The sequence below is a fragment of the Rana temporaria genome, chromosome 1 (genome assembly GCF_905171775.1).
Source record: "Rana temporaria chromosome 1, aRanTem1.1, whole genome shotgun sequence".
Classification (NCBI taxonomy): Eukaryota; Metazoa; Chordata; class Amphibia; order Anura; family Ranidae; genus Rana; species Rana temporaria.
This window is the reverse complement of record NC_053489.1, coordinates 311578687-311604889: the sequence shown is the minus strand read 5'-3', so window position 1 is coordinate 311604889 and position 26203 is coordinate 311578687. Positions and strand designations below refer to the sequence as shown.

At 45.3% G+C, this 26203-nt stretch overlaps 1 protein-coding gene across 14 annotated transcripts in view; it reads left to right on the top strand.

The window, feature by feature from the left end:
* The window catches only part of ELAVL2 (ELAV like RNA binding protein 2), a 321877-nt gene that overhangs the window by 41588 nt on the left and 254086 nt on the right, over positions 1 to 26203 (top strand). For all 14 annotated transcript variants that reach the window (XM_040358837.1, XM_040358789.1, XM_040358764.1 and 11 more), the window contains one exon: positions 21726 to 21816. In XM_040358837.1, the coding sequence (XP_040214771.1) occupies positions 21745 to 21816 (72 nt within the window). In that variant the 5' untranslated portion in view covers positions 21726 to 21744. The remainder of the gene's footprint in view (positions 1 to 21725; positions 21817 to 26203) is intronic.

Genomic DNA, 26203 nt, shown 5'->3' with positions numbered 1-26203 from the left:
CCACATTAAATGACTAATATTGGGGTACAAAAAGGATTCCATTGTCATCCACTGCGGTCTGGTTTGTTTTAGGGGTGCAACGGATCAAAAAACTTACGGATCTATCCTCGGATCAGGAGTCACGGATCGGATCAATTTTCAGATCAGCAAAAAAAAAAAAAAAATTATTAAATGTACACATCAGATTCCCCCATCAGAGCCCACATACATCAGATTGCCCCATCTCCCCCACTGCTGTAATATCCATGTAGTAATCTTGCTTAATTTTTCGGTATTTTGACATAATTTATATCCCTCTGTAGTCTCCCTGTGTATCATTTTGATTGGTAGTGTGCTTTAAGTCTTGGTGGTTGGAAATCGGCACAAACTATGCAGAACTACAAGTCCCAGCAGCCAGAAAGCAGCAGCAGCACATTATGGAATTACCCAAGCTTTTCTATGAAACTTCTAGTCTCCCAAGTAAGGCCTGCAGCCATGAGTACCTTTGTGGTCCTCACTGAAGTAGCCGTTGAATAGTCTGACATTTTTCAGCCGAAACAGTGCAGGTGTCTGGATTTATTCTTGTACAGAAATGTATGTGCTACCTGTATTGGCGTTGGCGGCGGCACTGAGCGCAGGCGTCTGTGTATGTTCTCGGAACCACTAGCAGGGAGGGAGGGGTGATGACATCAGCGCGCACCTAAGCAGCCACCGCCGCCGGTACCAAGATGGCCGACCGCTCCGGAGCTAGGCCAAAGCCGCGGCCTTTCCTAAGGCAGAGGCCGAGGCAGCGCTCCGTGGATCGCGCCTTGTGTGCCGATCCGAACAGGTCGACTCGTTTGGATCACGGATCGCTCACGGTCCGTTGCACCACTAGTTTGTTTAGTATGAAAACAAAGTAATTGGGATAGTTGTGTCACCTGAAAGTATTTTAATAAGTCGGGCATACCCAGTCCACCTTTAACTTTAGGGGTATATAATGTTTGTTTATTTACTCTCGATCTTCTATTGCCCCATATATAGGATATCAATTTGGCTTGAAATTTTTTCAGATCTTTACCTATAATTGATATTGGAAGGCATCTAAACAAATACAAGATTTTTGGTAGAACCATCATTTTGACTGAGTACAGTCTACCAAACCAAGACGGGGAGTTATTAAACCAATTTTGAAGGTTTTCTAGTAATGTACGATAAAGGGGGGGGATAATTTTGATTGTAGAGTGGTAAGGGTTGGGGTTAGTTGGATACCCAAATAAGATAATGTTTAATTTTTCCAATTAAAAGGGAAAGAATTACGTAAAGTTTGAACAACATTATGTTGTAGAGAAATACTGAGAGCTTGTGTTTTACTATGGTTTACCTGCAGTCCCGTAAAAGTCATAAAGTGTTTAAGTACTACATTAAGATTAGGTAAAGAATATCAGCAAATAATGCGCATTTGTGTTCTCGATCTCCGCAAGTGACTCCCATTATATTTGGATTTTCTCTAATTTTGATAGCTAATGGTTCCAATGCTAATACAAATAATAAAGGAGAGAGGGGACAACCTTGGCGGGTACTCCTGCCTATATCTATATTATGAGATTTATAGCCTTTCACTACTACTTTAGCAGAAGGGGCATTATATATTATTTTAGGTATCGTCAGAAAGTTTGAGCCAAATCCATATTTTTTCAATATGAAGAATAGATACTCCCAACTTAGGGAATCAAAAGCCTTATGTAAATCTAAGGATACTAACAAAGCACCCCTTTGTTCTCCCCCATCCCAACCGGAGTTCAAGGCTGAAATTATATCTAGGATATGTCTGGTTTGGTCTGGGGCTTGTCGGTTGGGTATAAACCCGGCTTGATCCGCATGAATATAGTTCGATATAAATATGTTCATACGGGTGGCCAATATTTTCGTTAATAGTTTGAGGTCAACATTTATTAGTGATATCGGACGATAGTTATTACAGTCACCCTGATCTTTATTTGGTTTAGGGATTACATGAATAAAGGCTGTGTATTGGGAGAGGCGAACCCTTTCTCAAGTCATTATAGATATGGGGCCAAAATATCAGAGTATTTTCGGTAATAATGACCGGAAAAACCGACAAGTCCCGGGGATTTAGATGGATTTAGCCTAGGTTCACACTGCTGCGAATTCAAAATCGCGGTAAAATGCGCGATTTTACAGCGATTTCGCGGTTGCGATTTCGGCCGCAATTTAATGTAAATCGCGGCCCGAAATCGCAAAAAGTAGTACAGGAACTACTTTTTGAAATCGCAGATGCGGCGTCGCACTGATTAGGACAGTGCCATTGCCGACAATTGCCGCCGATTTGAGATGCGATTTGACATGTCAAATCGCATCTCAAATCATTCCAAATCGTACCCAGTGTGAACCAGGGCTTAGTGATTTAATAGCTGTTATAATTTCATTGGTTGTAAATTCCTCCTCCATTAAGTCTGAGTGTTCATTTGATAAGGTAGGGAGGTGTAAATTTATATAATAAACTGTCAGCTTTTATCTGATCAAAATTATTAGGGGCTTTATTTAAATTAGAATAAAAACTATAGAATTCTTGTAAAATTGGTTTGTGGGTTTTGAGTAGTATGACTGTTTTTGTAAACGTAATTTGGGAAGTGCTGGGTTGAATGATCTGGGAGTGAGTTTCCTAGCTAATAGTCTATTAGGTTTATCAGCCATAGTGTAATATTTATGTCTAGTCCATCTAATATATTTCTCCGCTTTTGTAGTTAAACTTAAATTCAATGCTGTTCTGGCTGCATCCATTTTAGATCTAAAATCAATATGTGGATTTTTCTTTTGTTCCCTAGTTACTTGAAGTAGATCATTCTCTTGTTGACTTCTAATAAGATTCCGTTCCTGTTTAACTCCAGAGGCCAATTGAATCAATTTACCACGAATTGTCGCTTTGTGGGCTGCCCAAATTATCGTCGGTGAAGAATTTGAGGAGGTTTTATTGCGGAAATATTCCATAATGGCTAACTCGATTTCTTTTGTTAAAGTGGTTGTAAACCCACTTTTCTCTTATCGTCCATGGACGGACACAGCTCCTTAAATCTTGACAAGTGGGGTTATGTTCCCTGTTTACAGGAGAGGACTAGGCAGAAACATGTTAAATAGTTAAATACATGTTACATTAACAAAGTTGAACAGCCCCGCCCAGGGGGCGGTCCCTCCAGACATAACCCTCCTCACTGCAGCATGCAGCCTCAGTTTCGTTCTGCCTAGCAAAGGAGAAGGACGTATGGCTCCCTTTGGGCCCAGCGCCCTGAGGAGAAATTTTATTTTATTTTATTTTATTTTACTTTACTTTTTCTTGAAGAATCTTCTTTTAACTGTCGGCTGAGAGACAGGCTGGATAATATAGATCCTTGTAGTCTACTCAGTCCGACCAGCAAGCGTGGGCACACCTTTGCAAAGAGGCTTGGTCTGCCACGCCATACCCCATGACTCCTGGGGTGGCCGGTGAGCTTTGCTCCGAGGTCCACATATGACTGGGCTGTGGTGTTGTCTCACTCACAGTGGACCGGGCCGACAGCTACCTCCATTTCGGTTGTAGTTCTGTCAGGAATGCGTCGGCGAGTCCTCGCTTGGACGGGTAAGTACAGTCCCTCCTTCTTCGGTGGGTTGGTACGGCTGGGCATTCCTGGGGTTCGGGGTTCCCTTCCCCTTACTTCCCTGCTCCTTTCCCTTGCTGCATTGCTAACATTGCCGCTGTCAGGGGGGAGGGGGCCTTCCTGAGGGGACTGTGTTATCTGGCCTGTGTTTTTTCTTTTTTGTATTGGGCTTTCCTGTGAGGTAAAAAGCCCTGTGATGAGCACAGATGTTTATGATTATACTTTAGCAGACGCTGACTGATTGGTGACACCTGTAACGGTTTTGCTTTTTATGCTGTATCTGTGTCTTATCCTTAAATAAAACAGCCCTAGGAGGCTTTTCCTGTTTAAACACAGGTCCCTGCAAAAGTTACCTCACGGTTCTTTTCCTCACAGGCAGCGCTGGGCAGTCTCCTCCTGAGGGAGTCCCCTGGTTACCCCTGGTCAGCGCAGCAAGTGGGTGAGAGGCCCTGAATAGGGCTCTAGGAGCTTTTGTCTATTTGTATGGACAGGTGTGCATATTATAATACACACTATGTAAATATTGGAGTCAGTATCTGGGTCCTTCCCCACATGCTGGTGGTGGCAGCAGGTGTTAGCACCTGGGATTCCCACAGAGTTTTTATTGTTAGTCCTGGACACAGTTTGTGCCAGGGTGGGGGTGGACTGCGGGCGGGCGGTAAAAGAGTGCCCCCTTCCCCCGTTATCTAATGGGGAATGCTCGGTTTGGAGCCATGGACCAGGTACCTAGTTAAAAAAAAAAAGGCAGAATAAGGCATTTATGGGTGCGCTTTTTACTGCTGCAAGGGACTCTCCTAAGCTGCATAGTGCAGCTGGGTTTCCGCCGAGGGCTCGGTCTTTTTTGGATCACACAAATCAGACCGCTGTGTAGGTTTTTTCCTTCTGTGCCCTTCTTTGATAATTTCTGAGATGCGGAATGAGAAAAGCCGCTGAGGGCTTTTGTAGTCCCTCACCGCCGGGCGGGAACCCCTACTTGTATGGATCTGACTGATAGAAGATCCGAAGTACTGACCCGTTCCATGTTTACCATGCTGGGGTCTGGCTTGCGGGCCTATTGTGGCCACTACACTGGGGTCTCAGTCGACGCTGGCGCCATTTTTTGGGAGGTTTTTCAATTACATTGAAAACTCCCATTGGCGCCCATTTTGTCGTAGCCACGCTATGGCGCAGCTTACATTGTGCCGGCCATTTTCCTGTGGCCGCGTTCTGAACGCTCGGCGGCCATCCTGGAGTAGTCCTGACCCCTAGTGCTGTATACAACTCACAGAGTGAGCATTTTGCACCAGACAGTGGAGGAGCACCGACTCTCTCCTGAGGTTATTAGCCTAGCGGACCAGCTGGTCCAGGGCCTCATATAGGTCTGTGATGCTTCATTGAATGCTGCGCCCTTGTTATCCAGGGTGTCTGTTTCAGCCCTGGTTCACACTGGGTACGATTTGGAACGATTTGAGATGCGATTTGACATGTCAAATCGCATCTCAAATCGGTGGCAATTGTCGGCAATGGCACTGTCCTAATCAGTGCGACGCCGCATCTGCGATTTCAAAGAGTAGTTCCTGTACTACTTTTTGCGATTTCGGGCCGCGATTTACATTAAATTGCGTTTTACCGCGATTTTGAATTCGCAGCAGTGTGAATCTAGGCTCAGAATGGTTTTATGCACACGGTGGTGTAGTGCTTAACTCCATTACTTGGCAGCAAAAGAGTCATTGGTTCGAATCCGCACACTGACTCCAATCTGCCTGGAGCTTGCATTGTCGCTCCCTGTGTCTGCGTGGGTTTCCTCCGGGTACTCCGGTTTCCTCCAAAGACATGTGTGTATACACCTACATAATATACATACACACTATGTGTGTGTATTATTTAGGGGCAACCCTCCCAGGCCGTCAAAGGCCCAGCTGGGGGACTAATCTGTCCCTGGGTGCATAAGCCGATCACGCCGGCACCCAAATCCTGCCAATGTATATAGCCTTCCCTCCCTGTCTCTAGGTGGGAGGGGCGGCTTGCAGGTTCACAATTGAGTGAAACCTCCCTGCTCTCCGACTAGTGGGTCTGCGAGGTGGTCTCTTCGGAGTACTAGATAGGGTTTCCTCCTATCCACAGAACAAAGTTCTGTCCTTGTGTCTTCCTCTCCCGGCCCGTCGGTCTGCCTTGGGCAGCGTGGGATTTGCTAAGCTGCGAGGTAATTTTACCTTTCCTGCAGGACGAGAGTTTTGGGGTTTTCTATGGGCCTCAGGCCCTAAATACCTTTGTGAACGTTGGGTAGTTCCGCATGGAATCCATTTGTTCGGTGGTAGCTGCGCTTCATCTGGGGGATGTCCTGACGTCCTCGGACATCAGGGACGCATACATGCATGTCCCGTTTTGCACATGTCACAGTGTTTTTTTCTGTGCTTCGTGATGAGAGAAGGGTCTCTGTCAGCCTGTGGCCCTCCCTTTTGATCTGGCGTCAGCACCATGGGGTTTCAGCTAGGAGCTCGCACTTATTTGAATTTTGTTGGGACAGCGAGGCTTTGCCTCATTGGCTACTTGGACGACTTTCTTCTGAGAGCAGCTTCTGTCTCCGACCTAGTGGATGGGTTATTCCCATTCAGACCCTCCGAAGATTCGGGTGGATGTTAAACGTTTACGCCAGAAAGTGTAGCTCAGTGGCAGCAAGCATGCCCTCCATGTGTGCGACCCAGGGTTCAAATCATGGGCATGCTAGGTTCCGACTCAGCGTTGGAGTATCTAGTGTTGATCCAGACTCCTCAGTGGCAAAGGTCCTTCTTCCCCTGGAGAAATTGCAGACTCTTCAGTCTGCGGTGAAGGTATTGGCATCACGCAATCGGTCTTCTCTCCGGGCGCCTGCTGGTTCGGGGTCTGTGGGTAGCCTCCTTCAAGGTGGTACTGTATGCCCAGTTCCACACCCTGGTTTTCCAGGGGAACTACTGTCCAGGTTGTCTCTGAAATCATTAGATTCCTGTGTGCCACCTAGTCAGAGTCTCTGAGTTGGTGACAGAGATTCCCGACTCTTCGGTCCGGGAAGTTGTTCCTTCCTTCCAGTGGTCGGTGTTTACGACGGATGCCAGCTCACGGGTTGTGAACCTGGAGGTTCACAAAACTGGGGGGGTCCAGTCGGCCCTGAGTCGCTGGACTTGTGTGGACCTATGACCACACCTCCTTGAATGTGTCTGGTCTCGGTAGCTACCCAGGGTCGGGCCTGGCTAGTGCCTGGTGGGAGACCACCTGGGAATACCAGGTGCTGTCTACTGTTCATTGTCCTACTATTTTAGGCGATCAGGCTATGCTTCTCCTTGTGGTCGACCGATCTGGTTTCAGCCGGACAACGCCACGGCCGTGGCTTCAGTCTACCATCAGGTATGCCGGCAGGCGGACTACTGGAGTCGCCAGATGCTGGACCAGGGCGACTGGTCTTTGTGCTTGGGGTGTTTCGGCTCCCTTGCAGGAGGTGAGCCTCACATGGCATGGATCTCCTGGCAGCTTGTCTCCGCCGCAAGGGTGTCAAAGTTAGTGGCCAGGTCTAGTGATCTTGTACAGACGCGTCAGTCGCACTGGTGGCCCTGTGTTGTCTGTATCGGTAATTTTTTGCCATTCCTCCATGGTAGTTGCTTCCTCGGCCGCTCCACAGAGTGGATGCTGAGGAGATCCTGATGATTCTAATCGCTCCAGATTGACCTCGGCGTCCTTGGTACGCTGATATCGGGCGCCTGGTAGCGGAGGCACCCTGGCGATTGCCAGGGCAGGAGGTTCCTGTCTCAAGGTCCCATACTTCCTCCTGTTGTACAGTCACTGACTTGCTCAACATGGTTATTGGAAGCCAGACTTTAGGTGACCAGGGTCTGTCTGACTCGGTCATCTCAACAGGGCACCGTAGTCTTCTTCCGGAGGATCTACCGTCGTACCTCTCTTGGTGCGAAGGGATGGAGTGACGTCCACGGGCGTACTCTCGGTGTCCAGGGTCCTGCTGTTTTTAAAGCTTGGATTGGATCTAAAAAATGCTTAAAGCACCGTTTGGGGGCAGATTTCAGCCTTGGCTGTGTTCTTTTAGTGGCCTTTTTGCGGCCCGTTCCCTGGTGGGTCCCCTTTTTTTGTGTGCAAGGGGTTTGTCATATACTTTCCCCTCTTGGCCCATCTCTTCCCCCATGAGTTTTGACTCTGGTGCTCTCGGTTCTTCAGGAACCTTCCTTTTGGAAACCGAGAGATTTTCTCTTGACACTATCTCAGAAGGTGGCCCCATTAGTGGCCTTTACCTCTGTTAGAGGGGTTTCTGAGTTGGCGGTCTTGTCTTGCAAGCCGCCATGCTTGATCCCCCATAAGGATTAGGTGATGGTGCGCCCGCGACCTTCCCTTCTTCCGAAGGAGGTTTCGGCCTTTCATACTTTAGGCGTGGTACGCGCTTTGCAGGTATACCAGCCTACTACAGCTCCATTTCGGAGCTTCTGACTCTCTTTTGTGTCGGTGTCTGGTCCACAAAAGGGCCTGGCGGTCTCGTCGACCACCATTTCTCGGTGGATCAGGCAGGCCGTCATACAGGCCTATGCTCCTAAGGGGCGGGCCCCCCTTTCCGGTCACGGCACTTTCAACCAGGGCAATTGGTGCTTCCTGGGTTTTTTTGTTTTTTTTTCGACATCATGCGTCGGTCTCACAGGTGTGCGAGGCGGCGATTTGCTCGTCCGTTCACGCTTTTTCCAGAATTTACATGGTTGCTGTGAGTGCATCTTATGATGTTTTTTTCAGCCGCTAGTTTTTGCCGGCGGCTGTTTAAAGTTGCACCTCCTCCGTTGAGGAGCTCTGCTTGTTTTGGGGTGAAGTTAAAAATGGTTTTTACGGATATATTTCCCACCCCTCGTTTTTTGACACTGCTTGGGGACGTCCCACTTGTCAAGATTTAAGGAGCTGTGTCCGTCCATGGACGATAAGAGAAAATAGGATTTTTTGTACTCACCGTAAAATCCTTTTCTCTGAAGTCCATGGACGGACACAGCTCCCACCCCTCCTTTTTAGGTTTGTACTGCTTGTTACGAACTGAGGCTGCATGCTGCAGTGAGGAGGGTTATGTCTGGAGGGACCGCCCCCTGGGCGGGGCTGTTCAACTCTGTTAATGTAACATGTATTTAACTATTTAACATGTTTCTGCCTAGTCCTCTCCTGTAAACAGGGAACATAACCCCACTTGTCAAGATTTAAGGAGCTGTGTCCGTCCATGGACTTCAGAGAAAAGGATTTTACGGTGAGTACAAAAAATCCTATTTTTTGACTTTTACCTACAGCTAAGCCTATAACAAGGCTTACCTGTAGGTAAGGAGGATATCTCCTAAACCTGCACGGTTTAGGAGATATTCCCCTCGCAATGCACAGCGGTGCATGCGCAGGGGGGATCTACGGCGAAAGGACCGGCAGCCGCCGGACCTTGCCAAGTTTTAAATCTCCCGCGCGCAAGCGCGGGAGTGACGTCATCGCCGCTCCAGCCAATCACAGCGCTGGAGCGGCGATACCCGGAAGACACGCCGAGGCAAGATGAAATCTCGCTCGGCGTGGACCAGGTAAGTGCTACACACCTCGTTCCGAGGTAAATATTTCATAATAAGCTAATATGCGGTGCATATTAGCTCATTATGACTTTTGCCTTACAGGAGAAAAAAATAAATAAAAATTTGATGCGGGTTTACAACCACTTTAAGACATCATCAAATAGGGATTCATTTAATCTCAATGATGGGTGTGATTTGGTCCATAGATTGGTTAAAGTTGTTTGGACTGAAGAATGATCTGACCATGCCATAGGGAGTATTTTGGAAGATGAGATGTACGGGAGTAAAGGGGAAAGAGTAAATAAATGATCTATTCTTGAGTATGTTTTATGGGCTTGGGAGTAAAACGTGTAGTCTCTAAGTGTAGGATGAGCATCTCTCCAGATGTCAATAAGGTCATAGCTCTATAGAAGTTTCGCAAGTACATTACTCTGTTTAGAGGTGCGTTTTAGAATTGTCTTGGTAGGATTCGATTTATCTAAAATCTGATCCAAAGATGTGTTGCTATCTCCACCAAGAATTATATGACCCGATGCATAAGGCATAATCGCTGCTAGCATTGTACGGAAGAAGGCAATCTGGTTAATATTGGCATAATAAGATAAAAAGGTGACCTCACTATCATTGATTTTTCCAACTACCATAATGAAGCGACCTTCTTTATCTTTTATAACGTTATCCAATGTAAAAGGGATCTGTTTAGCAAAGCAAATTGCTACCCCACGTTTTTTGTCTTCACCATTAGACAAATATATTGATGTATATTTGGTGTGTAAATAACTAGGGGCAGAGGTTTGGGAAAAATGTGTTTCTTGTAGTAATAATATATAAATCCCCATTTTGTGGTATTGTTGAAATACTTTAATTTGTTTGCAAGGGGAATTCAGGCCTTGTACGTTGTGTGTGAGGATTGTATAATTCATTTGAGATCTATTAGACATGTCTGTTCGCTAGACTGTACTCACATTTTAGATGTAGTTCAATTTTTCCCCAGATTAACATTTGTTTTTCCAAAGGAGTTGTGGTATAAAAGGAGTTCACCCTTAAGAGGATAGGAGGAAGGGAAAAGGAAACAGGTTAGAAGGAACAAAGAATACATAAGTTCGATTAGGAACCACTATAGTAATAATGGAATTTACCAATAGAACTAAAATAAATAATAAAAATAAAAAAATGTACACTGTAGTACAGTGTATTGTACAGGGTACCAATACCCTGTATCCTCCTGTGAAATTGCCCCGATTCCCATATTGGTGGCAATTTAACTCAAAAGTGGCATGTGTTAACACCTTGGTTCTTCACTGAATTCATATGAATAGAACAGGTAAAAAGTAACCAACTAAAATGTATAGTCTAAAATCAATTATAAAGGGGTCAAGTAGACCTCTCACTCATAAAACGAATATAATAAAGTTCAACTCAGAGATATATTGACCTATTAAACATTACAAGTAAACGTAAAGTAAAATCAATTCAAATTGGAATATAATCCAGTGACTGAGGTTTTCTTGATTTTTGATTTTCCTTGTTGAATCCATAAAGGAGATATTGGACGTTCTCTAGAATCTTCTCTTGATATTGCTTGTGGATCAGTTGATATTAGGCCTAACTCGAGATTTTTTCACCGGATTGGGAATTGTCGAATGTATGGGATCTACCCCTGTATGTAAAAGATAATTTGAAAGGGAATGACCATGTGTATTTAATATTCCGATCTATAAGGTGGTTTAGAAGAGGTTTCAATGCTCTACGTTTTAGAATCGTAGATTGTGCAATGTCTGCAAAAATTTGGATTTGGTAGTTATTGTTAAAGATTTTTTCACGTAGTCTTGCTTCCATCATAACTTTTTCTTTGATTTTATAGAAATGTGGTTTGACGATCACATCTCTTGGTAGGCCATCAGATCTAGGAGCCTTTAAGGCCTGATGTACTCTGTCCAATTCCATTTGATAGGGAAAAATATCCAGAATTAATAATGTCAGTAAGGCATGTATGGATTCTTCCAAATTTAATACTGATTCTGGGAGGCCTCTCACTCGGAAATTTATATCTTCTGGACCTATTTTCCAAATCTTCTATTTTAGCGTTTGCTTGTTCCAGTTGGTCTTGTAGGGACGAAATCATTTTTGAATGTTAATTAACTTTTTGCACTGTACCGTCCATTTTGGATTCTATATTATATAATCTGTCTCCTATGTTATCAAAATCTTTTTTTAATGTTTGATGCGATTAGTGTGCAAGCTTTTGACAATTCTTGTTGCAACATTGTAGAAAATGTTGTCAGGAGTATTGCATCTCCCGAATAAGAGGGAGGTTGTATAGGTATTCCTGCAGTTTCAGTCTCTTGCGCGTTTCCTGATGAAGATGGAGACATTGCAAACAATTTCTTGTTAGAAATATTGGATAATGGAGGCGATTGTGTATCGTCACCCTGTGGAGAAGACAGGTCCTCTTGAGATTGGGATGAGAAGGGGTCATGGTGGATTACAGCTTGCATTGTCATTCTATTAGTTGAAAAGGGAGTAGAATGATCAACTGATTCCTCCTTATGCATCATAATAGACTCTTGCTGAGGTGATTCAATATGCAATTGATTTTTGTGATGTTTTCCCTCTGATTTATGTTCAGATGTCATCACCATATCAGGTAAATGAGAATTATCTGCTTTTTTCTCTTTTTTGTTGTAAAATGAATTAGCAGCCTCATTTACCTTTAATGATCCCCCTTGCTGCTGATGCAAATTGGTTGCATCATTTGCCTTGTTTCTCTTCCCTGGCACCATCATTGCCTGAGGGGAATTCAGATATGTAGAAAAAAGTGTAGCGCTAACAGTGAATCAATTGTGATAAAACAGTCTAAATTGTATCGTGCAACACCACATGTGAACTAATGGTATCGGTGATAATTAAAGTCCATAAATCCTTGACTGGATAAATGAATTGAATCAAACTATGTTGAAAGACGTTCAATAACTGGATAAATAAACAAAATCCAACGGTGAGAAGTCCACCACCACCACTTATGACAAGGGGCTTACCGGATGGATTGGACCCAGAAAGGCATATACCTACTAGGCCAATCAAGCTTTGTTAAAGATGATACACTGAAGAGGGTACACCATACACGTCTTGCGATTCGGTATTATTGAAAAAGAGACCTCAGGCAGACAATTCAGGAATGGTTCCCAGCAAGCAGCGATATTCAACAGATCACAAGGAGGGCATATCGATTATTCAACCGATGAGTATATAAAAGAAAAAGTGGGGCGCACATAGCATAATTCCGTAAAAATCAATATTTATTTTAAAAAGAGAGTAACTCACATTTTGCAATGATAAACCAAGCTCATAAAATTAGGGTAGCAGGAACAGCAGTCCATCCCGACATGTTTCGTTACAATAAGAACTTCATCTGGGGTGCTGTCATCTTGCTACACTTACCCTTAAATACATCAGAAGACCCTCATGTTCACATCATGGCTCCAATAGGAAGCTGGTAGTAATTACACACCACTTCCTGGTTAGTGAAAAAATGGAGACTGTGGCGTGTGGGTCAAGCCTCACTTTCAATACTGGAAGTGTGTCAGTGAGGGAAAATACATAAATAATAAACAAACCTAAAAATGAATCAAATTTGCCAAAAGCTAGAGCAGTAAATCAATAGGGCTTAAGTCGCTGCTGGCTTCAGCCAGTAAAAAACAATATGCCATTATATTAAGCTATCATGATAAAGTCCCCTGTGTCCTGCGCTGCTGACACGCTTCACAACACTTCACAAGATCCAGAAACCAAGCCTCATTCCCATATCAGGGAAACAGCTAGGAGTTCCAAAATCCTGATTGGTGAATTGCAGTCACATGATCGCACCACCAAACACATGGTCTAGAAACCAAGCCTCATTCCCATATCAGGGAAACGGCTAGGAGTTCCAAAATCCTGATTGGTGAATTGCAGTCACATGATCGCACCACCAAACACATGGTCTAGAAACCAAGCCTCATTCCCATATCAGGGAAACGGCTAGGAGTTCCAAAATCCTGATTGGTGGATTGCAGTCACATGATCGCACCACCAAACACATGGTCTAGAAACCAAGCCTCATTCTCATATCAGAGGAACAGCTGAGCGCTTCAGGTCCTCATTGGTGGATTGCGGCACATGATCGCACCAAGCCTCAATATGAGGCATATCGGTGCACTTCCAAAGGGATCTAGGAAGCATTAACCCCGTGCGACGGTATAAACACTAATATACAATGGGGAGATATGAAGAAAAAGGATTAGTTGGGCATATAGGCACCTACATCTCAATGAAGATATCCAGAGATTAAGGAAACTTTAAAAAACGGGAAAGATGTGCCTGTCCAGTCTCAAAAGACATATATTGGCATATCATATCATGAATAATAAATGTGACATAAAAACTAATTACCATAAAACCTATTAAAAACAATACAATTTGCCATTGAAAGGGAACAATTAAATCAATGGCTAAAATATCTAGATAAACCCCATATAATGAGTTCTAATTGCTAGAACAGGCATCCAAAAAATGTAAAGGGGTAGGGGACGTATATTCCTGATAGAGCCATGATTGAACACGGGTTTACAAGAACACAAATTAATATATATCATAAAATCGTAAGACAAAAGAAAACAGAAAAAGAGAAAATTAAAAAATTAACTTTTACCCACTAATAGGATATTGGGAGATAGGTGGAATCAACCAACTATTAGGACTGGTTAATGAATGCATTAATATCCCACTCTACATTCATACCCTGAGGAGAGTGGGATTGTAATTCTTATATCCAGTAGGTTTCAAGTCTGGATACTCCTCTGGTTTTGGCTCCTCCTCGCCAAGGTGGGATATACCTGTCAATGATCAGGAATTGTGACCCCCTAGGGTCCCGACTGTGACAAGATCTATAATGTCTTGGTACAGTGTGCTTCGTGTCACCCCCTATGATCTTGGTTATATGTTCACCTACCCGCACGGAATTCAGATATGCCTGAGGTGCGCAGCTGTATCGCAAGGATCTGCATTGATTATGCTTGTTGCCCGCTGTCCTCCGCTGCATACTCCTCACCCGGATCTTGGGGGTAAGGTAGGCTATCTATTTCCCGGATCCAGTGCAGATTAAGGTTATATCAGACCGAGACTGTGCGGAGCCGCCTTAGAGCATTACCGATCGCGGCACAGCGCACTTAATCTCGTAATGTTTTTTCTCTTATCGTCCATGGATGGACACAGCTCCTTAAGTCTTGACAAGTGGGTTATGTTCCCTGTTTACAGGAGAGGTAAACTAGAAACTAGAAATGGTGTCCTGGCGACTTGGCTTGGAAGGTGGGCAAAAAAAAAAGTTTGTGAGCTGGTGCCATCTGGTGGTGGCCGTTGGTATTACAAGTTAAGCATTACAAGTTAAACAGCAATTCTAATGTAATATTTCACTAGTAAACACTGTCCCGGCACATCGCTCGGGAGCCGATGCGTGTACCTGGCGGCCGCGATGTCCGCCGGGTACACGCGATCGTCGGTAAGATAGCAGGGACGTGGAGCTCTGTGTGTAAACACAGAGCTCCATGTGCTGTCAGAGGACAGGAGACCGATCTGTGTCTCTTGTACATAGGGACACAGCATCGGTCACCTTCCCCAGTCACCCCCCTCCTCCCACACAGTTAGAACACACCTAGGATACACATTTAACCCCTTCCACACCCCTAGTGTTAACCCCTTCACTGCCAGTCACATTTATACAGTAATTAGTGCATTTTTATAGCACTGATCGCTGTATAAATGTAATTGGCGCCAAATTTGTGTCAAGTGTCCGATGTGTCCGCCATAACGTCGCTGTCCCAATAAAAATCGCAGATCGCCACCATTACTAGTAAAAAAAAAAATCATAAAAAAAAAATCATAATTCTGTCCCCTATTTTGTAGGCGTTATAACTTTTGCGCAAACCAGTCGCTTATTGCGATTTTTTTTTTTTTTACAAAAATACGTCGAAAAATACGTATCGGCCTTAACTGAGAAAAAAAAATAGTTTTTTTAAAAAAAAAATTGGGATATTTATTATAGCAACAAGTAAAAAATATATATATATATTTTTAAAATTGTCGCTCTTTTTTGTTTATAGCGCAAAAAATAAAAACCGCAGAGGTGATTAAATACCACCAAAATAAAGCTCTATTTGTGGGAAAAAAAGGACGTCAATTTTGTTTGGGAGCCATGTCGCACGACCGCGCAAATGTCAGTTAAAGCGACGCAGTGCCGTAAGCTGAAATTTCGCCTGGGAACGAAGGGGGTTTATGTGCCCAGTAAGCAAGTGGTTAAAATCTTCATAGGCGACGTTTAAAAAAATCTACAGGTTGCATGTTTTGAGTTAGAGGAGGACTAGGGCTAGAATTATTGCTCTCGCTCTATCAATCGCGGCGATACCTCACGTGTGGTTTGAACACCGTTTACATATGCGGGCGCTGCTCACGTATGTGTTCGCGTCTGCGCGCAAGCTCGTCAGGACGGGGTGCGTTTTCTGGCTCCCAACTTTTTTAGCTGGCTCCTAGATTCTAAGCAAATTTGTCAAACCCTGACTTATCCTAACCTTGTTGGAACAGCGAGGCTTTGCCATCATGGGCTACTTTAACAACTTTCTGTGTCGGTAGCTTTTCTGACCCTCTGAGAAATCAGGTGGGCGTTAAACATTTGGAGTCGGTTCTTGATTCCGACTCAGTTTTGGAGTAGGACTCCACGATGGCATAGGTTTTTTCTTCTCTTGGAGAAGTTGCAGACTCTTCAGTCTGTGGTGTAGGTATTAGCATCACACAATCGGTTTTCTCTCCGTTTGCATGCAGATCCTAGGTCTGTGGGTAGCCTCCTTCGAGGCGGTACCGTATGCCCAGTTCCACGCACGTGTCTTTTTCCAGAAGGAAATACTGTCCGAGTGGCAAATCTCTTGTCTCTGAATCATCAGGTTCAGGTGCGCCACCTAGTCAGCGTCTCCCTGGATTGGTGGCTGAGATCCCCGGCTCTTCGGTCCGGGAAATAGTCTCTTCCTTTTTGTGGACGGTGATTGCGACGGACGCCAACCTTTCGTGTTGTGGGAGCCCCTGGGGGGTCCAGTCAGCCCAGAGTCGCTGGACTTGAGTGAATCTACGGCCACGCCTCCCTGTCTGCGCCCGCTCTCGTCTGTCCTCAGTAACTACCCAGGGTCGGGCCTGGTTAGTACCTGGGTGGGGTTCCACCTGGGAATGTGAGGTGCTGTAGACCCTGTCTACCATTATTTGTCCTAGTACTTTGGGCAATCAGGCTATGCCTCTCCTCGTGGTCAAGGAGGTTGCTAGGTCGTCCAAACGAGATTCAGCCTGAAAACGCCACGGCCGTGGCTTGGGTCTACCATCAGGTATACCGGCAGGCGGGCTACTGGTGTCGCCTGATGCTGGACCAGGACGACTGGTCTTGGTACTTGGAGTCAACTCCTTTGCAGGAGGTGAGTCTCACAGGGCATGGATCTCCTAGCCGCTCGTCTCAGCCGCAAGGGTGTCAAAACTTGTGGCCAGGTATGGTGATCCTGTACAAACACGCCAGTCGCGTTCGTGGCCCTGTGGGGTCTGTATCGACGACATTATGTTTTTTCCTCCTTTGTAGTGGCCTCCCCGGCTGCTCCACAGAGTGGAGGCTGGGGAATCCCGATGATTCTAATCGCTCCAGATTGGCCTTGGGGTCCTTGGTTCGCCGGTATCGGGCGCCTTGTAGCGGAGGTATCCTGACGGTTGCCAGGGTGGGAGGGAGTTCTTCTGTCCCTAGGCCACATACTTCCTCCTGTTGTACAGTCACTGACTTTCTCAACAGGGCTATTGGAAGCCAGACTTTAAGAGACCGGTGTCTGTCCGACTCGGTCATCTCAACCATGCTGAGGGCACGGTGGTCTTCTTCCGGGGAATCTGGCAGGCTTGCATCTCTTGATACAAGGAGATGGAGTGTCGTCCACGGACATACTCTGTGTCCAGGGTCCTGCTGTTTTTTTTTAACAGCCTGGAGTGGATCTAAAAATTGCTTAAAGCACTGTTTGGGGTCAGATGTCAGCCTTGGCTGTGTTCTTCAGTGGCCTTTTTTTGCGGCCGTTCCCTGGTGGGTACCTTTTTTGTGCAGGGGGTTAGTCCTACACTTCCCCTCTGGGCCCATCTCTTCCCCCATGAGTTTTGACTCTGGTGCTCTCGGTTCTTGAGGAACCTTCCTGTTAGAAACGTCAGAGAGATTCTCTTGACAACTATCTCAGAAGGTGGCCCCTTTGGTGACCTTTTCCTCTGTTAGAGGGGTTTCTTGGTTGGCGGCCTTGTCCTGCAAGCCACAATGCTTGGCCCTCCATAGGATTAGATGGTGGTGCGCCCGCGACTTTCCCTTCTTCCGAAGGGGTTTCGAACTTTTGCCGGGATAAGGACATTGTTTTTTCATCCTTCTGTCCTCCACTGGTGCATCCTACGGAGGTTGCCTTTCGTACTTTAGGCGCGGTGCTCACTTGCGGGTGTACCAGCCTGCTACGGCTCAGTTTCGGAGATCTGACTCCACAAAAGGGGCCTGGTGGTCTACTTGACCACCTCTTTTTCGGTGGATCAGCAGGCTGTCATACAGCCCTATGCTCTTAGGGGGCGGGCCCCCCTTGCCGGTCACGGCACCTTCGACCAGGGCAATGGTGCTTCCTGTTTTTTTTTTCCGACTGCATGCGTCGGTATCACGGGTGTGCGAGGCGGCGACTTGTCCATTCACGCTTTTCCCAGAATTACGTGGTTGCTGTGAGTACATCTTATGATGCTTCCTTCGGCCGCTAGCTTTTGCAGGCGGCTGTTTAAGACTGCACCTCCTTCGTTGAGGAGCTCTGCTTGTTTTGGAGTGAAGTTAAAATTGGTTTTACTGATATATTTCCCACCCCTCGTTTTGACACTGCTTGGGGACGTCCCACTTGTCAAGACTTAAGGAGCTGTGTCCGTCCATGGACGATAAGAGAAAATAGGATTTTTTGTACTCACCGTAAAATCCTTTTCTCTGACGTCCATGGACGGACACAGCTCCCACCCCTCCTTTTAAGGTTTGTACTGCTTGTTACGAACTGAGGCTGCATGCTGCAGTGAGGAGGGTTATGTCTGGAGGGACCGCCCCCTGGGCGGGGCTGTTCAACTCTGTTAATGTAACATGTATTTAATGATCTAACATGTTTCTGCCTAGTCCTCTCCTGTAAACAGGGAACATAACCCACGTGTCAAGACTTAAGGAGCTGTGTCCGTCCATGGACGTCAGAAAAAAGGATTTTACGGTGAGTACTATTCTTTCCTTCTAAAGGCTTTTATTGGTGTTTGTTGGAAGACCTCAATTTGTGGATAAGTGCGTCTGAGAAGGGGCCAGTGCTTACTAATGATCCTAAATACATGCTCACTGTAGCTATGAAACTGCATGGAAAAGGGTAGTCGCATCATTGGGGATTTTTCTTATTACAGCTACATTTTTTTTCCTCCTGTTGTATTTTTTCTCTTCCTGACAGATGATTATTCTGGGGTATCCTCGCTCACTGAATTTGTAACCCATTTATTTTATTCTTACATTTATTAGTCTCATTGCTCACTATTCATTTCACCCGTAGGAGTTGACTCCTAATGATGGATCATAACACATGGGGGGGATGAAAAATATCAAATAACAGAAGTTGATTTCGATCTGTAGGTTTTTACATACAGGTCAGATTCCAATTGACCTTAATCTATATAAATCCTAGTGTCAATAAATTAAAACTGACACTCCCCCAATGTTAATTCTAAATTGTATTTACAGACAAAGATCGTTCAGCATGGCAAACAAAGGTGATCAAGGATTCAATGCTGCCCCTCCATATCGCAAAGACATCATCAATATAGCGCCACAAAGTTGCTAAATAACTCATTCTGAAATACATGTCTTTGTTCAAAATCATTAATAAAAGTGCAGGCATATGGCGGGGCAACATTGGAGCCCATCACGACTCCTTTCAGTTGTACAAAAAAATTATTTTTGAACAAAAAATCATTGTTGGAAAGAAAAGTTGAAATAATTTCTCAAACAATAAAACCTGTGCATCAGAGTAATTATTGCCATTTCTAATCAATTCTACCGCAGCATGGATGCCTGTTTCATGTGGGATGGATGTATACAAACTGTCCCAAGTAACCAAGATCTCATTCCCCTGATGTGAAATTTCCTTAATTTTTTTGTAGAAAATCATTAGTGTCCTTAATTTAAGATTTTGTGTTTTTTACAAGAGGTGATAACATTTTTATCTAAAAGCTGTGCAGTAGGAACAAAAATAAAATCTCGTCCTGATACTATGGGATGACCAGGTGGAAATTGACTGTCCTTATGAATTTTCAGTAAAGTATATAAAACTGGTATCAGTGTGTGGGCAGGTAACAAAAATTCAAAAAGGTCATGGGTGATTATCCCTTCAACTGTACAGTAGCTTTATGCTATATTGCTATTTGCTTTCTTTTTCATACATGACTTGAAATTGTCTACAACCAGAGCTCATGTCCCTTTGTTGTATATGTATGTATGTATATATATATATATATATATATATATATATATGCATGGGGAGGGAGGCTGACAGGCTGTAGTGACCTCTTTGGACATCTCCTTGTGCTGTGTGAGCTAGGAAATTAGTCTGCTATGCTGGGATTTGTAGTGCCATAGAGAATCTCTTTTCTCTCCCCCCCTCCACGCTCTTTCTCCCCCCCCATCTCCACGCTCTTTCTCCCCCCCCCCATCTCCACGCTCTTTCTCCCCCCTCCACGCTCTTTCTCCCCCCCCCCCCATCTCCACGCTCTTTCCCCCCCCATCTCCACGCTCTTTCTCCCCCCCCCATCTCCACGCTCTTTCTCCCCCCCCATCTTCACCCCCTTTCCCCCCCCCCCTCTCCACGCTCTTTCCCCCCCCCCCATCTCCACGCTCTTTCTCCCCCCCCCCTCTCCACGCTCTTTCTCCCCCCATCTCCACGCTCTTTCTCCCCCCCCATCTCCACGCTCTTTCTCCCCCCCCATCTCCACGCTCTTTCTCCCCCCCCCATCTCCACGCTCTTTCTCCCCCCCCCATCTCCACGCTCTTTCTCCCCCCCCCATCTCCACGCTCTTTCTCCCCCCCCATCTCCACGCTCTTTCTCCCCCCCCCCATCTCCACGCTCTTTCTCCCCCCCCCATCTCCACACGTTCTTTCTCCCCCCCCATCTCCACACATTCTTTCTCCCCCCCCTCTCCACGTTCTTTCTCCCCCCCCCTCTCCACGTTCTTTCTCCCCCCCTCTCCACGTTCTTTCTCCCCCCCTCTCCACGTTCTTTCTCCCCCCCTCTCCACGTTCTTTCTCCCCCCTCTCCACGTTCTTTCTCCCCCCCTCTCCACGTTCTTTCTCCCCCCCTCTCCACGTTCTTTCTCCCCCCCTCTCCACGTTCTTTCTCCCCCCCCTCTCCACGTTCTTTCTCCCCCCCCCTCTCCACGTTCTTTCTCCCCCCCCCCCTCTCCACGTTCTTTCTCCCCCCCCCCTCTCCACGTTCTTTCTCCCCCCCCCTCTCCACGTTCTTTCTCCCCCCCCTCTCCACGTTCTTTCTCCCCCCTCTCCACGTTCTTTCTCCCCCCTCTCCACGTTCTTTCTCCCCCCTCTCCACGTTCTTTCTCCCCCCCCCTCTCTATGTTCTTTCTCCCCCCCCTCTCCACGTTCTTTCGCCCCCCCCATCCACGTTCTTCCCCCCCCCCCCACGCTCTCCCCCCCCGCCAAGCTCTCCTCCCCCCCTCCACGCTCTTACCCCTCCACGCTCTTCCCCCCCCCACGCTCTTCAGCCCCCCCCCAACTCCACGCTCTTCCCCCACTCCACACTCTTCCCCCCCCCCCACGCTCTTTGCCCCCCCCCCCCTCAACGCTATTTGCCCCCCCCCTCCACGCTCTCCCCCCCCCACTCTCCCCCCCCCCCCACGCTCTTCCACTTTTCCCTCCCCACACACTCATTCCTACAATCGGCGAGTACTTAAAAAAATTAGAATTGGTACTCCTTGCTAAAGTTGTATAGGTGCATCCAAATTACAAACCTGCCAGCAATGTGGGCGAATGTATGTATGTATGAAGGAAAAGTGTTCACAGTAATGTGGAGGCTATGGACTGCTAACTTATTTTTAAACCCCTTTTTTACTATACTGGCATTGCAGCTTATCTGTTTATGTAATTGCTGTTGGTGAATGTGTCCATGTAGGAATCAATGTGTCATTAGCCAAAGGCAAATTGCATAGAAAAGAAACATAGCTGCAACATTTTCTTTTTTATTATGAAAGTCCCAATTTGTGTCAAAGCTGCCACTTATACATAATACATACCCTGTAAAAAAACAATATACCATGATTTTATAGCTGATGAAAATAGTTTAAAGCTTTCAGATTTTGGAAATGTTTAGTTTATGCAAATCTAGCAGGTTATTAAAGTAGGTAATGAAAACAAATCTTGTGAAAGGATAACTGTAATGTTTTTGCATTTTCTTGTCTAACACGCAGTACTTTTTTTGTGTCCTTATTGCAGACGGCAACTCCAAACTAACATGGCAGTGAGACTGTGTGATGTGGCTTCTCTGCTTAGAAGTGGTTCGTGGGCAGCAGAGCCTTGGACTGGGGTCTGTGGGATTTTCATTAAATTTATTTTATATAGGCTTTCAGCATGAAGAGGCCATACCAAGACTACATTTTTGATGGCTGATTAACATTCCCATGCAGATGTTTTCTACTGTACTGTTTTATAGACATGTCCCTTACCAGCTTAAAGGGTAGTGACACACAATCCTTATTTTTTTGACAATTTTTTTTACAGACTGAAATACAGTTCCAGTTTTTTCAGAGTCAGTTAACGTAATTGCTGTGTGCTAGGAATTTGTGAAATACCATACATTTTTGCAGGGTAGTATTTCTAAGTTTCAAATTTCCCTTAAAATGGATTTTGACTGCATTTCACAGTAGCTACAAGAGAAGTCATGCTAAGGTGTTGACTCCTTCACACCAATGGTCGGGGATGTGGGGGAGCAGAATCTGTAACAATAGAACTGTACACGTGCAGAGCAATGAAGTTGCTGCATTTTTAACTCGAGGTGCAGACTTATGAGAGCAGTTAACCTGTCAAACTTGCCTATTGAGTTTAATGGGGCCGCACTGCAACCGTCTGCAGTTGCGCTCAGTACTGAAGCATTACAGGATAAATAAAAAGGTGGTATAATGCCTCATCACTGCCTGTGAAATGCCTCCTGGAAAGTAATCTGAATGTGGATTGCTCTACAGAGGGCATTGTAAGTGTGAGAGCCTTAAAGTGGTCTTAAAGTCAAAAGGTTTTTTATCTTAATGCATTCTATGCATTAACCACTTCAGCTCCAGAAGATTTTACCCCCTTCCTGACCAGAGCACTTTTTACAATTTGGCACTGCATCGCTTTAATGGACAATTGCGCGGTTGTTCGTGTTACCCAAACAGAATTTGTGTCCTTTTTTCCCCCCACAAATAGAGCTTTCTTTTGGTGATATTTGATCACCACTGTGGTTTTTATTTTTTGCGCTATAAACCAAAATTTGGAAAAAAATATATATTTTTGACTTTTTGCTATAATTGTCACCCAATTTTCAAAAAAATAAATACAAATTCTTTAACGGTTTAGGGCAATATATATTCTACGTATTTTTGGTAAAAAAAAAAAACGCAATAAGCGTTTATTCATTGGTTTGCGCAAAAGTTAGTGTCTAAAAACTATGGGAAAGATTTGTGGCATTTTTAAAATTTTTTTTTTTTTACTAGTTTTGGCGGTGATCTGCAATTAGCGGTATTGCAATAGATAGACCGGAGACTTGTGAAACTTTTTTGGGACCATTAGCATTTATACAGCCATTAGTGCTAAAAAAATGCACTGATTACTGTGTAAATGTCACTGGCAGGGAAGGTATAACACTAGGGAGCGATCAAGGGGTTAATTGTGTGTTCCCTCATTGTGTTCTAATTGACTAGGAGGAGACATATTGTTTTTCCTACTTAGTAGGAACTAACGATATGGCTCCTCTTCCCTGACAGCACAGGGATTTGTGTGTTTACACACACAAATCCCTGTGCTGGTGCATACGATCGCGCCGTGCAGCGTGTGCGCTTGCCCTCTGGTGGCCGCTAAAAAAATGGACGTACCCATATGGGATTTCGCCCAGGGCAGTCATACTGCCGCAGTATATCTGCGTGAGCAGGTCGGGAATCGTTTAAGATAAAAAGCCTTCTGTGCGCAGCAGCCCCCCCTAATACTTGCCTAAACCTCATCTAGATCCAGTGATGTTGCACGAGACACTCGGCTGCCTGGGACTCCCCTCAGCTGAGACAGCAGCATGGCGCCATTGGCTCCCGCTGCTGTCAATGTCAGTCGGCCAATAAGTAGAGAAAGAGGGCGGGGCCCGGTTGCGGCTTTGTGTGTGAATGGACACACAAAGTTGTGGCTCGGGTGCCACATAACAAGCTGCTTGCTTGTGGGGGAACTCAACAGGAGGGCGGGGCAAGGAGCACCGAAGAGGGACATGAGAAGAGGGGGATCCTGGCTGCTTTGTGCAAATCGACTGCACAGAGCAGGTAAGTATACCATGTTTGTTATTTTTACCTAAAAAAGAGACTTTACAATCACTTTAACAGACTTGTCCAGAGGAGTTGTGTCCTGTACATGCAGTTCATTGCTTAGTATTTGTATTGGTATAACTACATGTGCCACATGATCTGTTAATCTGTGAAAGAATGGAATTTGAATTTCTATAGTGCTTTACTCCCTGAGGACTCAAAAAGCACTTAAAAGTTAAGGCAGCCATCTTGGGCTCACTCAGTTTAGCCTGTTATGTATCATCATGACTTTGGGAGAAACCAGATTAGCCAGAGGAAACCCACGTTCATCTTAAAGAGCACATGCAAACTCCATAAAGTTAGTATCCTGATCAGGACCTGAACAGTGACCCTATTGCTGCAAGGCAGAAGTGCTTAAAGTGGTTGTAAAGGCAGAAGGTTTTTATCTTGATGCATTAAGATAAAAAGCCTTGTGTGCATCAGCCCCACTTAAAACTTACCTGAGTCCATCTCGATCCAGCGATGTTGCACGCGAGACTCTGCTGCCCTGGACTCTCCTTCCTCATTAGCTGAGACAGCAGCGAAGCGTCATTGGCTCCCACTGCTGTCAGTCAGTGAGCCAATGAGAAGAGAGAGGACCAGGCCACGGCTCGGTGTCTGAATGGACACAGGGTGCCTCTGCTCGGGTTCTCCCATAGGAAGCCGCTTGCTGTGGGGCACTCAACAGGAGGGAGGGGCCAGGAGAACACGAAGAGGAGGATTGGGGGTGCTCTGTGCAAAACCACTACACAGAGCAGGTAAGTATAACATTTTTAACAAAAAAAATAAAAACTCACTTTAGCCACTTCAGCCCCGGAAGGATTTTCCAGCTTCTTGACCAGGCCATTTTTTGTGATACGGCACTGTTGCTTTAACTGACAATTGCGTGGTCATGTGACGACTTGCACAAACAGAATGTCCCTTTTCCCCCCAGCAATAAAGCTTTATTTTGTCAGTATTTGATCACCTCTGCGGTTTTTATTTGCGCTATAAACAAAAAAGAAACTTTTGAAAAAAAAAGTTTTACTTTTTGCTATATCCCCCAAAAAATGTCTTCATCAGTTTAGACCAATATGCATTCTACATATTTTTGGTAAAAAAAAACGCAATAAGCGTATACTGATTGGTTTGCGCAAAAGTTATAGTGTCTACAAAATAGGGGGGGGGGGGGATATTTTTTTTTTTTTACTAGTAATGAAACGTGATCAGCGATTCTTCTTCTTTTTTTCGGGATTGCGGCAGACAGATCGGACACTTTTGACACTTTTTGGGGCCATTGACATTCATACACGATTAGTGCGCCTGCCACAGCTCTTAAATCGGCTGACGTACACCTACGGTGGTATGTGAAGCCGTGCCAACCTGTAGAGAGGTCTAAAAGGTTAGTTTAGCACACTAACAGAAATTGTCATTGCACAGGAGCACATCTTAACGACTATTTACGTCCGCACAATGGCACGGACAGGCAGAAGGACGTATATATACGTCCTTGCCTTCTAGCGGGTGGGGGGTCCGATCTGGACCCCCCCGCTGCGTGCGGCGGGCAGATTCCCCCAGGGAGTGATCCGGGACGACGGCGCGGCTATTCGTTTATAGCCGCTCCGTCGCGATCGCTCCCCGGAGCTGAAGAACGGGGAGAGCCGTATGTAAACACGGCTTCCCTGTGCTTCACTGTGGCGGCGCATCGATCGTGTCATCCCCTTTATAGGGGAGACACAATCGATGACGTCAGACCTACAGCCACACCCCCCTACTGTTGTAAACACACACTAGGTGAAGCCTAAAACTTTCAGCGCCCCCTGTGGTTAACTCCCAAACGGCAACTGTCATTTTCACAATAAAGAATGCAATTTAAATGCATTTTTTGCTGTGAAAATGACAATGGTCCCAAAAATGTGTCAAAATTGTCCGAAGTGTCCGCCATAATGTCGCAGTCACGAAAAAAATCGCTGATCGCCGCCATTAGTAGTAAACATTTTTTTTTTTTATAAAAATGCAATAAAACTATCCCCTATTTTGTAAACACTATAAATTTTGCGCAAACCAATCGATAAACGCTTATTGCGATTTTTTTTTTACCAAAAATAGGTAGAAGAATACGTATCGGCCTAAACTGAGGAAAAAAAATCATATATGTTTTTGGGGGATATTTATTATAGCAAAAAGTAAAAAATATTGAATTTTTTTCAAAATTGTCGCTCTATTTTTGTTAATAGCGCAAAAATAAAAACCGCAGAGGTGATCAAATACCACCAAAAGAAAGCTCTATTTGTGGGGAAAAAAGGACGTCAATTTTGTTTGGGAGCAACGTCGCATGACCGCGCAATTGTCTGTTAAAGCGACGCAGTGCCGAATTGTAAAAACGCATTTGGGCATTTAGCAGCATATTGGTCCGGG